Here is a 13,876-nt window from a genome sequence, read left to right on the forward strand (position 1 = left end):
CTAACATTAACATATGAACATACTGAATTGTTCAGCTCTACAAAACATGTGTAGAATCATATAATGGTTTGGGTTAGAAGGGACCTTAAAGCTCATCCAGTTCCAGCCCCCTGGCACAGGCAAAGACACATTCCACTAGATCAGGTTGCTTCAAGCCCTGTCCAACCTGGCCTTGAACACTGCCAGGAATGGGGCAGCCACAGCTTCTCTGGGCAACCTGTGCCAGCGCCTCACCACCCTCACAGGGAAAAACTTCTGCCTAAAATCTCATCTCAATCTCCCCTCTGTCAGGTTAAAGCCATTCCCCTTGTTCTGTCAAAAGCCCCTCTCCAGATATCCTGATGGTCCCTTTTGGCACTGGAAGCTGCTCTAAGGTCTCCCCAGAGCCTTCTCTTCTCCAGGCAGAACAAGCTCAGCTCTCTCAGCCTGTCTCCAGAGCAGAGGTGCTCCAGCCTTCGTAGCGTCTCCGTGGCCTCCACTGGACTTGCTTCAGCAGCTCCACATCCCTCCTGTGTTGCTGCTGCCCTGGAGCTGGATACAGGACTGCAGGGTGTGTGTTTCAGCAGAGCAGAGTGAATGGAGAAAATCCCCTTCCTTGATCTGCTGGTCATGCTCCTTTTGATGAAGAGACTAAGGATCAAATCCTTACTAGCCTAGGGGCAGAGATTTCTAGTGCTAGCAGTTATAAGTATTCTGCAATGTGGAAAGTCTCTTCTGAAGTTAAAATATAAAGACATTTGAAAGAAAGAATACAGGGAACTGTTTTTTTTCAGTGAGGAGCTGTAGTTTTTGTTAATATTGCAATTCTCCCTAATTCACAGTTTAGCAGAGGACAGATTTGGACATGTAAGGCATGAAGATAGGATTTCTTCCTCCCTTCCTTCTGGCCAGCCCTCCCACGCTCTTACTTTGGTTTGTTGATCGTGTGCTAGAAGTCCTTGTCAGTAAGGCTAGGCTTGTGTCAAGCTTGAGTAGGCGAGAAAAAATATACTGCATGTAATCATCAAAATACATGTGGAATGGTGAGTGAATAAGATGAATCAACTGACTATAGCATAAGAAGGCAATTAATGGATTATGAAGTGCCAACATCATAGTCTTACTTGGAAATGTAAAACAGTTTACAATTCCACCCACAAGAGTTTCAGAGTTGTGTGTATTAGACACGTCACTGGAACGGGGTTCACAGATAGAAAACCTGCAAAGCTATGAAATTTGCTCCTCCCTGATAAATTATACCACTCAAAAAGTCAAGCAAAACCCAAAGAAAACTCCAGTTCTTGTTACCATTCTATCACACCTACCAGCTAAATACATTGGAATTAATCAGATGTTACAGGGTTGGGAAATAGTAATAATGAATTGTGCATTATGTAGCTGTGTTAACCACAGTCTTCACTGAAATACATCAGTTCTGTACACAATAGCTACATTGTTTGAAAGATACAGTGGCTGAATGAGTGTTGCATCTGAATATTTTACTAAGCTGTCAGCTTTTGCAGAAAGTGATGTGTCTTGCAAACAATCTCTAAATTTGCTCAGGTAGAATAAATCAAGCCCCCGACATTTCTGTGTGGCATGTCACTGAGCAGTATGTTATGATCAAAGCAATGAAAATGTGACTCCCTGCAAAAAAGACAAAGCCAGTCTTTAGTGTCAGGTAGTACAGTCTCAAGTTGTATAAAAAGTGCACTTGCTTTCCAGTCCCTCACTTTCAGTGCCTTGCTCTGGAACTGATCACACTAGCTAATAAAATGCTAACTCAAAGTGGGTTTAGCTCTAGAAATTACATACAAAATGGTGTTGAGTGGCTGGAAACTAGTGTAACTACATGCGAGAAAGGAACAGCCTTCGTACATAAAAAGTACACATAAATGCATGCACTTCTAAAAAAAATAATATGAAATAACAGCTTCTTCTTCATGTTCAAGATATGTAGAGCATTTATGCCATCTACTATAATACGTAATATGGTGTATATTCCTCTGTTCTTCACAGGTATGGTTTTGTAGTGGGGTACGTTGTTATCCCACGAATCAACCCCTATCATGTTTGTGCAGCAAATCATACTGGTGTTTACAAACTTTCAGCAAACGCGAGTGATCGGTATGATGCATACTGTTACAATGAGACAGGTATGTATATGTTTTTTATGACATATTAACAAAAACATATAATCTCCTACTTAAGGTCCTGGAATGACAGCTTCTGGATTAAATATCATCTGGTTTTCAGCTGAGAAGACATACATTTTGTCAGCCTTTAGAAGAGTGTATCTATAATGCCAGCAATGCATTTGACCAATTTTGTCATTAGAATGGTTTGAACTAAACCATTTTCTACCCCTGACTTAACTCAGTAGCTTCAGAACAGCTTATCATAACGGCTTAGTGCGGTGAACCTCTGCAACAGTAAGTCTTAAAGACAAAACTGTTGTAGGCAACGGTGCTCAGCTCTTATGTTCATTCACACCTGAGCTTTTATAGTGGCCAAGTTATTTGTGGTAAGGGGCGTTAGGAGTGGCTGCCACCTGCAGTACATTCATTCAGTATTTGCTTTCAGCCAAATATATGTTCAGACGCTAGGCAGTTAGATAGCGATGTTGGTCAGAAGTAGATCATCTTCATCTAAGGTTTAGAACTTTTTAATAGTTGGGAATATTTCACTATACTATTAGGAAAATATAGTTAACCTTGTGACAGCTCCTGAACACTTCAAATATGTGCTCATATTTGAAGATAAAATATGGACTAATTTAAAATGTCTTGAATTTTAGTAGATTATTACATTCACAGTGGAAACATCTGACAGAAAGCTGTAGGCAAATTTCATTGATTTGGATGGCAGTGACATTTTTTTTATTTTCATCTTGGTGGTCATATGATTAAAAATAAATTTTGCATTGGCATAGCATCAGGTGAGCTGCATCCTTTGTCACCCATGGATGACACTTTTGCTACAGCAATGTCCATGTCCACCAAAGCTTTATAACTTCTTCAAGTCTTAGAGACCTTCATAGAGGGCTTTTAGCCCTCTGACTAAAAAGGGTTAGATTAGCGCCATCACTGATGCCAAGACAGTGGAGTTGTCTGTGTAGAAACGGGGCAATAAGACTATTTTATGTTGATGGCAATAATTTTCTGGAATGGTTATGGAAATGGGAAACCTTGTTGTTAGCTGACAAAACTATCTTAAAGTGCTCCGCCTGAGAAGGGACAAGAAGAGAATGTAGATAGATCAGTGAATAACATTTGATTTGGATTTTTTTTTTTCCATTTTCCACATCTGAGGGTGATGTTTTGTAATTCTGTACAATTAATATGGGTATACACCTGACTTTTTTCTCAGTTTTCTCAAATTAATATTTTCTATTTTCCTTCCTTTACAGAAACAAGGGAGAAAACATGTGAACCAATTGAAGGACTAGATACTTCTGTCCTTGATACTCAGGGTGAAATAGGTACTGTATCGATTAGAAAGACCTACCACATATTTCATTTTTAGGATCTGTTTATCTTTTTCTATGTAAACAATTGAAACTATTAAAAATCAAGCCAAACATAAGAAAAATAAGTCAAGAGATGTTCAAAGCAATTAGTCGTTTGTCTTCCCCTAAATCCTATGGAGCGTGGTTTGTCTTTAGGTGCCACCAAACATTTTTTGCATAGGTTATTTGATCTTGACACCTCAGAGCTACCAGTATTTCTTTGATGTATAAGACTGCTTAAGAAGCAACGTTTCTACATCTCATGTGAGCTGTTGGTTAGAAAAGCTGCTGGAAGGGGAAGAAAACTGTCATAACAAATTATTCTTCCCAGTTTTAAAACTCTGATTAACATTGCAGAGGACAGGATTTTATGTTTAAAATCAACCCTCTGATCAATACATTTGATGCAGAATAGGCCCTATATGTTGGACAAATATATGTATTATCATATATACAGTAGACATAATTCAACAATGTGTGATCTAGACAGATTAGATAGGATGGCAAAAATCATAGATTCATAGAACAGTTAGGGTTGGAAAGGACCTCAAGATCATCTAGTTCCAATCCCCCTGCCATGGGCAGGGACACCTCACACTAAACCATCCCACCCAAGGCTTCATCCAACCTGGCCTTGAACACTGCCAGGGATGAAGCATTCACAACCTCTCTGGGCAACCCATTCCAGTGCCTCACCACCCTAACAGGAAAAAACTTCCTCCTTATATCCAATCTAATCTTCCCCTGTTTATGTTTTAACCCGTTACCCCTTGTCCTGTCACTACAGTCCCTGATGAAGAGTCCCTCCCCAGCATCCCTATAGGCCCCCTTCAGGTACTGGAAGGCTGCTATGAGGTCTCCACGCAGCCTTCTCTTCTCCAGGCTGAACAGCCCTAACTTTCTCAGCCTATCTTCATACAGGAGGTGCTCCAGTCCCCTGATCATCCTCGAGGCCGTTCTCTGGACTTGTTCAAACAAGAGGATGAACCACAAAAATGGATGAACTAGTATTAATCCACAGCTGTTTCTCTTTATTTGGTTTTGTTATAGGACTTAAACTGTTTAGCATTACTGAAATATAGCTTTGTAATTCCTTGATGTTATTAGCTGCTTCATTTCTTCTTTCCAACAGTCATTGACAATGCAGATGGCTCGCGTTATAATGCAGATGGCACGCGTCTTAGTGGAGAGTCTTCAACCTCAGGTGCAGATGATGAAAATGTAGGTAGTGGATCAACACACGACACAACTCCCATGGATACCTCCATCAAGAGATCCAGCCCCTCATATTATGGAAGTGCTACTTCAGTCTCACATCTGCCAGATCATTCTTCTGGAGGGGGTGAAAAAGGAAGTCCTAAGAAGGATTCTGGTAAGGATAGTATATTGCCACTATTATCTTCTTTAAAATAGCTGTGTGAAAGATTATGTTGTTAGTTAAGGGATTTACTGAGGGAATGAGAAGCACTGTCCCTAATTTATATCCTGAAGAAGCAAAAAGAGCATGTGTTTTTTTGAAAGAAAACAGAAGAATTCTGATTTTCTAAGGATTTTTTTTATTTTTTATTTTTTATTTTTTATTGCATGGGAATACAAAGCAGCCACGCATCAAGATATTTTCACATAAGCTTTCCCAGGATGTTGGGAACAGATGGCCCTAAGAATTTGGTCTTGTTCTTATTAAAAATATTCACTTTGTAAAATCTCAAAAACATTTATTGAAGTGAACACAGAGGTTTGTGAGGCTGAGGTTAGGGGTATATAGAGATAAGGATAACATTCTTATCTCTTCTCTGAATAAATGAATTGACTTTTCAACCCTAAGTATTCTGTGGCAAGAAGGAGTTTGGAGTACAAGTGATTTCTCTTTGTACAAATATGGGTCAGGCGGTTAGGACATCTTCTACGTATTACAGAACGCACAGAGAGTTAAAAATGTCAAATTAAAATGTTATTAATATCTTCCTTTTGCTGGTAAAACCAAATTCTGTTTTTATGGAGCCCTACCAAATATAAATGTCATAGGGTGCCCTGCACAGTAGCAAATTAATGAATTAGAGTGCCTTGCTTGTATCTTGATTTCTTGTGAGAGGGTCATGCACTTTATTTCATTTCATCTTTCATATTGCTTGTGCAGCTGAAATTATCAGAGTTTTAAAAGATTACCTCTAACTACAGGCTTTTTATTAAATAGCCAGTAATTTACCAGTGAAGGATACCAGTAGTTTGCATCATTATCTTCAATAAATACTGCAATTTAAAACAAACAAACAAAAAAAAAATCAGAAGCATTAGGATTGTAAAACTAGTTTTCACTGGCGGGTATGCTCTTGACGTGTAATGCTTGTTTTTCCGTATAGTTAGTGTAGAATCACAGAATGGTTTGGGTTCAAAGGGACCTTAATGTCCATCTAGTTCCAATTGCTGTCATGGGCAAGGACACCTTCCACTAGACCAGGTTGCATCATGAAAGATAAATCCTTACATCCTCTTGCTAATGAACCAGAATCAGAGCCGTTCCCTAGGGTATATGCCATGTGTTTCAATTGCTTGCCCTGACAACTGTTGTAAATTCTGCTTACATGCAGAGTTAAGGTTTTTGGACTAAATCTCAGAATATACCTGAGTAAAGAGTGGAATACAAATAGCTTCACTTCTTGCTCTAGGATCCCTGTCCCTGGTATTCAAGCACTGTCAGAGCTTGTATCACATGTACAGATCTTTGTCTGAATATTTGTTATCACTCAAATACATATTCATCTTGAAATAATCTGTTTTGTTGATATCCTTACTATGCGGCTGAATTATATGAAGAACCTAGTTTATATCTTTCTTCTCTCTTGGACCAATAAATGAAGGGATGACGCTTGCAGTAGAGAACAATTGAAGTAGTTGTGAGTTGCAACTTAGCTAACGAAAGAGTAATGATTCATCCATCACCATACAGATAATGAAGTTTCTTCTGTATCACCTGACATCTCTTTGGTGACAACAGCTGATGATTTCTCTGAAAAAGATGGTGGACACTATCCGGCGAGTACTAGTAAGATTTATGCATTATAACAACTACATCAAATATAGATTGCATTAAAAGTGCTTTCTTTTTCCAGCAGGGCATTCTGGTAAGTGAAGTATACACCATCTCCAGTTTTGGAAAGACACTGAAAGACAGTACTTTCCAGACTGGTTAAATCAGAAACAAACTTCACTCTTTGTGACAAGGGGAGCAAAAATATTTACTGCATATTTACGTCAGTGCTTATACATGAGATCAGAATGATTGTTGTGTGTTTCCTACTGTTCTTTTTATCATATGTGTTTGCTCTCTGAGGCACAAATTAGTCCAACTAGTTATTACTTGAAGTCAATTTATTTCTGAGGTAGAAAAAGACATTTTTGTCAATTTGTGATGAAAGTGTCTGTATATTATTTTAATATGCTTATGGTTGTGAATGTGGGTAATCCATGTCAAAATCATGGGCTTGCTCATCAAAGTAGTGTTTTAACTGGCAGTTTCAGCTGCCAAACCACTTGTGCACTGAAAAAACTAGTTTTGTCTTTGTTGGCAATATGCATGAGAAAAAAATGGGGCCTGTGGTGACTCCACAGGCTCTGAGGGCTCAAAAGAACAGGAGCCATTTTCTCTGCTTTGCCCCTAAGTAGCTGTACTCAGTTGGAAAAAGTTTGTTCCTGACTACTTCTTTTTTTTCCCTAACATGGAAGCCTGTGATAATGAGGAATTTGCTTAATTGTTTGTTGGTTGCTGATAGATGGTCTATGTGACTTGAAGGGACTGTGCCCTCATCACTCTATTTAGAAATCCCGGGATGAAGTAAGAATGATTATGTGTCTTTCACAGTTAGAAAAAGCTTTGGTGAAAGACAGAAATCATTCAGCCAAGCATCTTTTCTCAGGGGATGTAAAGATTAGTAGCACTTTATAAATATGTGCCCATAGCAGGAGGTTTGGAACTAGATGATCTTAAGGTCCTTTCCAACCCTAACTATTCTATGATTCTGTGTGGATGGAAAAAAAGAAGTATCAGGTTGATTTTCCCCCAGGCCTTGAAAGCAAGTAGAGAATTTTCCAGTGTTTGTTTCAGGTGAAAGGCTTTGCTACAAAGCATAGAATCATAAAATAGAATCATAGGATAGTTAGGGTTGGAAAGGACCTTTAGATCATCTAGTTCTATCCCCACTGCCATGGGCAGGGACACCTCACACTAAACCATCTCACCCAAGGCTCTGTCCAACCTGGCCTTGAGCACCGCCAGGGATGGAGCACTCACAACTTCCTTGGGCAACCCATTCCAGTGCCTCACCACTCTAACAGTAAAGAACCTTACTAAGCAGGTTCCTGAAGAGGATGGGGGGAAATACCACCCAGTAACAGTGGGGACTTTGGTTGACTCTGGTAATGGTTTTTCCTTCATATTTCTTTATTTTTGTATTCATGTTTGACTCAGTGCTTCTATGTACAGATGTTTCTGTTCCCACTGCAAAAATCTGTGAGCTGTTTCTAGGCAGGAAGTTTTGAGGTTTTATTTTGCTACTTGATTAACAAATGTCTTGAAAGTCAATAGGTATGTCTCTTCCTATTGCTAACAATTCTTTCTCATGGGCATGACTATTTTGCAGAGGGAAATCTAGAAGTAGTTAAGATTTTAAAAGATCAAAATAACTACAAAGCTACGTAATAAAAGATGTCAATACTGATAGATGTGCATCACAGAAATGATAGCATTGATATGATTGCTTATTGGCTTAGGGTTCATAAACTGATTCTCTGGAGAAAAGGATTATGAAGGTACTGCACCTGGGCTTTTCTGAAAGCTTTAGTTATTACTCAGCAACATCACTTTAAAGCCAATCAGACCCACTTCATTTAATTTTACTTCATTAGAAATAAATCAGTAATTTAGCACTCCAGTCAGAAGTTAAATATAAGCTACAAATCTCCATGAGAAGTAATCAAATATTCAGTAGCATAGGAGAAAGTTGCATGGAGAACAAACAGAAAAAGAAGGCAAAGCCATGCTCCGATGTCTGCTATTTACATTGAGCCGCAGTGCAGGCTCATTGGAATATCCTGGCCACAATTAAATTTGCCAAATAAAAGTCACAGACAGGAACATAGAAAATTAAGAATTAAGTAAAGAAAACTATCAGGCACCAGATATATCCAGATGGATATATTTTTAGTCACCTATCTAATTCTATACTGTGTGAAGGTGAGAAACAAAACCAGTGGCTCTCCATGTATGCTACACACCATTTGTAAATTAAATTTGGTGAAAAGTTCTCTAGCTTGGTCAAATCTCTCCTTTGCTATGGGTTTGAAGTGGGCAATTACTACAGCTCCTTGCTCTACAGATGATCCCCTTTCATTATTAGTCTGGCTTTGGATGTAATTGTTGATGTTCTCCACCAAGTTCACAGTCCAGATTAATACCTTGCCAGCACTTTGCCATTGACTTTCTCTCCTGGCTGTAGCAAGTTTTTCTCTTTGTTATTAAGAAGTTATGATTCCTCTGTTGATGTGCCATAGATCAAATGTCATAAAATTCTGTTGCTGATCGATGAGATACTTTCCTAAGTTATTAGAGGTAGTTACTCAAACAGTAACTGTGACTGTGATGAATTGTGTTCATCCATATATATACACATTTTAATACTCCAAAAGGATTCTCCTTTTACTTGGTCCAGAACATTCCCTGAAAAATGTCTCATCAATGAAAAATGTCTCATCAATGAAAAATGTCTTATATCCATACTTTGGCTGGTCTGACAGGAAAGCATCTGCATTGGTATTTTTTACATGCAAGGAAGTCATGAATGCATATTCATCAAATAAGAAAATGAGCTCCTAAGGCTTGTTGTGGAAAGCAGGAAGAGGTGAGAATTTTGCTGTGATTACAGCAAGTCAGGTGTCAATTATTTACTTATTCAGTTATTCTCTTACCAATAATCTTTTTAGGCATAATCATTTTGTTCACAGTTTCATCCCAAAGCCCAAAATCTGAGACCACCTGTTTTTTGATAGTCTGTCATTCAGATCAGATTTTGAATGTCCAGATTTCTCATTTTCTGGCATCAGTGACAAATCGTACAAGCAGTACTAAGTTTAGGAGCAATTAGTGACTATGAGAAAAGACAGTATTTATTCAGGTAAAGACAGCTTTTCAGAAAGACAAAATCTGCTAGGTTTTGTCTAAATAGCTACACCTTAAAATTCAGTTCTGATTTCAATTCCATACAGCTTGTACACTTTGTATATTTTGCACATTTTGCAGTTTACAGATAAGTGGAACATGACTATTGAAGACTGAAGAACATCAGTATATCCTCTGATCATTAGAGCTTTGGTTCCTAAGTTTTGCATTTTCCAGTGCTTTCATATATTTCATGAAAATTGATCAAAACTAGTGTCCTTCATGTGAGTCAAGGAATATTCCTAAATTAATTATTGAAAGGCTCTATTTGGAATTAAAAGAGTACACTATATCTTTTCTTCCTCTTCAAGGTATAGAGGTATGATATTCTAAATGATATTTGAAAATATTGCTTGTGAGGAATTGCATAAAAAATTTTCCAGAGAAACATTTTTAAGTAAATTATGCTTGCAAACTGGTGAATATCTGTATGACTTGAAGGGCAGTTCTTCTTCCAAACTCTGCTTCTCAGTCTATTGGTGAATAACTTATCTGGCTTACCTGAGTGATTTCTAAGATGTGCAGGCTTCTATTAGAATAGAATGTATTTTGTCAAATTACTGGAGCGTATTTCACAGACAGTATATATTTTGATTGTCAACTTAAAAATGCTTTGCAGAATGTATTCACTTTATTGGACTTTCCAACTTCCCTTTCCAAGCGTTGGATATACTTCCTGCTGGATGAATGTATTGTATTTGTACCATGGGTTCATTCATTCACCTTGCATGCGTATCAGGCTAAGTGGGATGAACATGCTTAGGGCGCTGGTGAACTTGACTTTGCTGGATGAAAAGTGCTTCTCAAGAAGTAATAACAAGATCCTGGTTGAATGAACCATCTCCTAACAGCTCCAGGGCCTCATCGTGACAACCTGGAGAAAGCCACCACCCAAGCTCACTGGAATCCATTCTCAAATCACTGGTGGTGGTCAAATCCTGGAGAGAAGACACAAGAACCCACACAAGCAACCAAGGGTAAAGAACACTGTGTTAAGAGAGTGCTTTGAGTAGGGCCTAAATAACCAGAGCACAAGGGCAGCAAGCTCTGGAGGAGTTAAGTGGAGGGGTGTTGAATGTGTGCTCTATGTCGCCGCTTTTCATTATCACATATTTGAAGCGGGAAAGGCAAAGTACTGGGATTTGTCTCACTGATTGTACATTTGGTAGTGAGCAAGCCGTTGTCCACTTTGCTCATGTACTGTGGAGGTGATTCTGCATGTCTGAAAGGGATGAGTGTGTGAGTCATTTTACAAGGGATATAGATGGGTTTTCTCTTTTCCTGATTGGAAGCAATTTAGAAGTTGACTCTTCCAACGAGAAGGACGTGGGAGAAAGGAAGGAAATATGTTCAAGTCAGTACACTATGCTCTCTCTGCTAGCAGAGGCCAGGGTTTGGTTAGTGCTGCCACCAGGCACAGGGCACAAAAAAATACTTATGAGCTACTTTGGGGCAGGTTTGGTGGGAGAATTGAGAGGAGATCTGAACCAGTAGAAATATGGTGCTTGTCACTCCCCTCTGTGATCTTAAGGACTGCATGTAGGGGGCAGATGGGAAAGCATAGATGCGGTCATCATAAGAGGTTGCGGGTTAGGGCTTCATGGCAGATTTAACATCATCACAGCAGATGTGACCTCAAGTGGCAATGGTTCAGATGACGAAGACTCTTCAGAGATGAGTTACCCAACAGTGTTTCCAGGCTGGGACAGGAGCGTGGCCAAGGACGAGTATGCTCCAAGTACTAGTAAGGAAATAGCTTTCACTTGGGATGCTTGCTTTCTTTTTTTCTGTTCCCTACACAATGTTTCTCCTCCTTTCCTACACACAGTATTGTGTGGAAATTGGATGCTTTCCCCATCAGCTCTTGTTTCAAAGACCTCTCCCATGTCTCACAAAAAATCTTTTTAGATCTTGTGGAGTTGGTACCCTTAAAAGCACCTTCTTCCAGTGCTTCTAGAATTAATATGTCATATTGATTCATATTGGATCTGTGGGTTTCCCTCATGGCATTTTTTGTCTAAAGGTATAGTTCCTCTTTGGAGAGAGTTTCCAGCCACTATGTGAGTGTCACAATTAATACTGTTTTCATGCCAATAATTATTTGGCTTTCCTGACACTGCATGCAAAAAGGCTGTAAATTCCTGTAACTTTTCTATAATAAAAAAAAAAAAATCTCCCTGTCTGTCCTTAAATGCCTGTCACAAACCTATAGGAACATTACTGTTTGAGATGCAAAATTTTGAGTAGATATTGTGCGTTTGTATTAGGATAGGGGTAAACTTTTACCTCTCTCTGGGTGTATGCTGACACCTAACTGGGAAGTGTTTCTGGTGTGGACTTTGCTGACAGCATCAGGCCAATGGGAGTGTGTGTGTCTTTTGCATGGAATGGCCATAGTTCTGAGCCCAGGTCGTTGGCAGCATTAGCTTCCTGGGGTTGGCAGTGGAAGAGAAGGCTTAACTAATGGGTGTGCTTATCTGTGGGTGTCCTTTTCACCTGACATAGATACTTTCATCTTTTTTTACATCATGGTATACCATCTTGGTGGATGTTCCTTATTCTGGAATGTGTCTCAGTCTATCTGCTCTCTGCTGTTGCAACGCCTGTGAAGAGCATATTAACCTTGTACAATGTGAAGCGCTGGCAAAGACCCACAGGGCTCTCTACTGTTTCCTCTCAAGGAACCAGGCTCTTTCTTGGGACTGCCACTAGTGCTTGCATGTGGCTAGGTGTCTGAGGAATGTAATGATACCACGGGTTCATACATTCTCCTTGCACTCACATCAGTCTCAGTGGGATGAGCATGCTCAAGGTGCTGGTGGACTTGAATCTGCTGGATGAAAAGTGCTTCTCAAGAAGTAATAACAAGATCCTGGTTGAATGAACCATCTCCTAACAGCTCCAGGGCCTCATCGTGACAACCTGGAGAAAGCCACCACCCAAGCTCACTGGAATCCGTTCTCAAATCACTGGTGGTGGTCAAATCCTGGAGAGAAGACACAAGAACCCACACAAGCAACCAAGGGTAAAGAACGCTGTGTTAAGAGAGTGCTTTGAGTAGGGCCTAAATAACCAGAGCACAAGGGCAGCAAGCTCTGGAGGAGTTAAGTGGAGGGGTGTTGAATGTGTGCTCTATGTCACCGCTTTTCATTATCACATATTTGAAGCGGGAAAGGCAAAGTACTGGGATTTGTCTCACTGATTGTACATTTGGTAGTGAGCAAGCCGTTGTCCACTTTGCTCATGTACTGTGGAGGTGATTCTGCGTGTCTGAAAGGGATGAATGTGTGAGTTATTTTACAAGGGATATAGATGGGTTTTCTCTTTTCCCAATTGAAAGCGACTTAGAGGTTGTCTCTTCCAACGAGAAGGACGTGGGAGAAAGGAAGGAAATATGTTCAAGTCAGTACACTATGCTCACTCTGCTAATACAGTGCACTTCTGGTGTGAGCATGCACAGAGCACCAAACGTAGCCCACAGCTACACTGGGGTAGCTTCAGCAGGGAGATGGCAAGGTGATGATTCTTTTGCTGGGGGGAGAACAAGAGCGAGATATGGACTGTGGGAGATATGGAAGCATGGTGCTTGTCACTCTCCTCTGTAATCTTAAGGACTGCATGTAGGGGGCAGATGGGAAAGCATCGATGCGGTCATCATAAGAGCTTGTGGGTTAGGGCTTCATGGCAGATTTAACATCATCACAGCAGATGTGACCTCAAGTGGCAATGGTTCAGATGACGAAGACTCTTCAGAGATGAGTTACCCAACAGTGTTTCCAGGCTGGGACAGGAGCGTGGCCAAGGACGAGTATGCTCCAAGTACTAGTAAGGAAATAGCTTTCACTTGGGATGCTTGCTTTCTTTTTTTTTTTTGTTCCCTACATGATGTTTCTCTTCCTTTCCCACACATACATTGTGTGAAATTTGTTGCCCTCTCCATCAGCCCTTGTTTAAAAGACGTCCCCATGCCTCACAAAAACACATTTAGATGTGGGGTTGGTATTCTTAGAAGTACGTTCTTTCAGTGCCTCTGGAATTGGTCTCTTCTATTGTTTAATGTCTGATTTTGAGTTTCCCTTGGCTATTGTGTCTCAACGGATAGCTTCTCATTGGAGAATTTCCAGTGTCTGTGAAAGTGTCAAAATTAATACTTGTTTTCATGCCAATACCTGTTTTGC

General features: G+C 39.8%; 1 protein-coding gene across 5 annotated transcripts in view; it reads left to right on the forward strand.

Annotated features, from left to right (window-relative positions):
- Positions 1 to 13,876, forward strand: part of CD44 (CD44 molecule (IN blood group)) — a 57,911-nt gene that overhangs the window by 22,648 nt on the left and 21,387 nt on the right. For all 5 annotated transcript variants that reach the window (XM_065683155.1, XM_065683156.1, XM_065683158.1 and 2 more), the window contains exons 3-6: positions 1,999 to 2,135; positions 3,389 to 3,460; positions 4,620 to 4,859; positions 6,435 to 6,530. In XM_065683155.1, coding sequence (XP_065539227.1) covers positions 1,999 to 2,135; positions 3,389 to 3,460; positions 4,620 to 4,859; positions 6,435 to 6,530 — 545 coding nt within the window. The remainder of the gene's footprint in view (positions 1 to 1,998; positions 2,136 to 3,388; positions 3,461 to 4,619; positions 4,860 to 6,434; positions 6,531 to 13,876) is intronic.

The sequence above is a fragment of the Lathamus discolor genome, chromosome 6, assembly GCF_037157495.1.
Source record: "Lathamus discolor isolate bLatDis1 chromosome 6, bLatDis1.hap1, whole genome shotgun sequence".
NCBI lineage: Eukaryota > Metazoa > Chordata > Aves > Psittaciformes > Psittacidae > Lathamus > Lathamus discolor.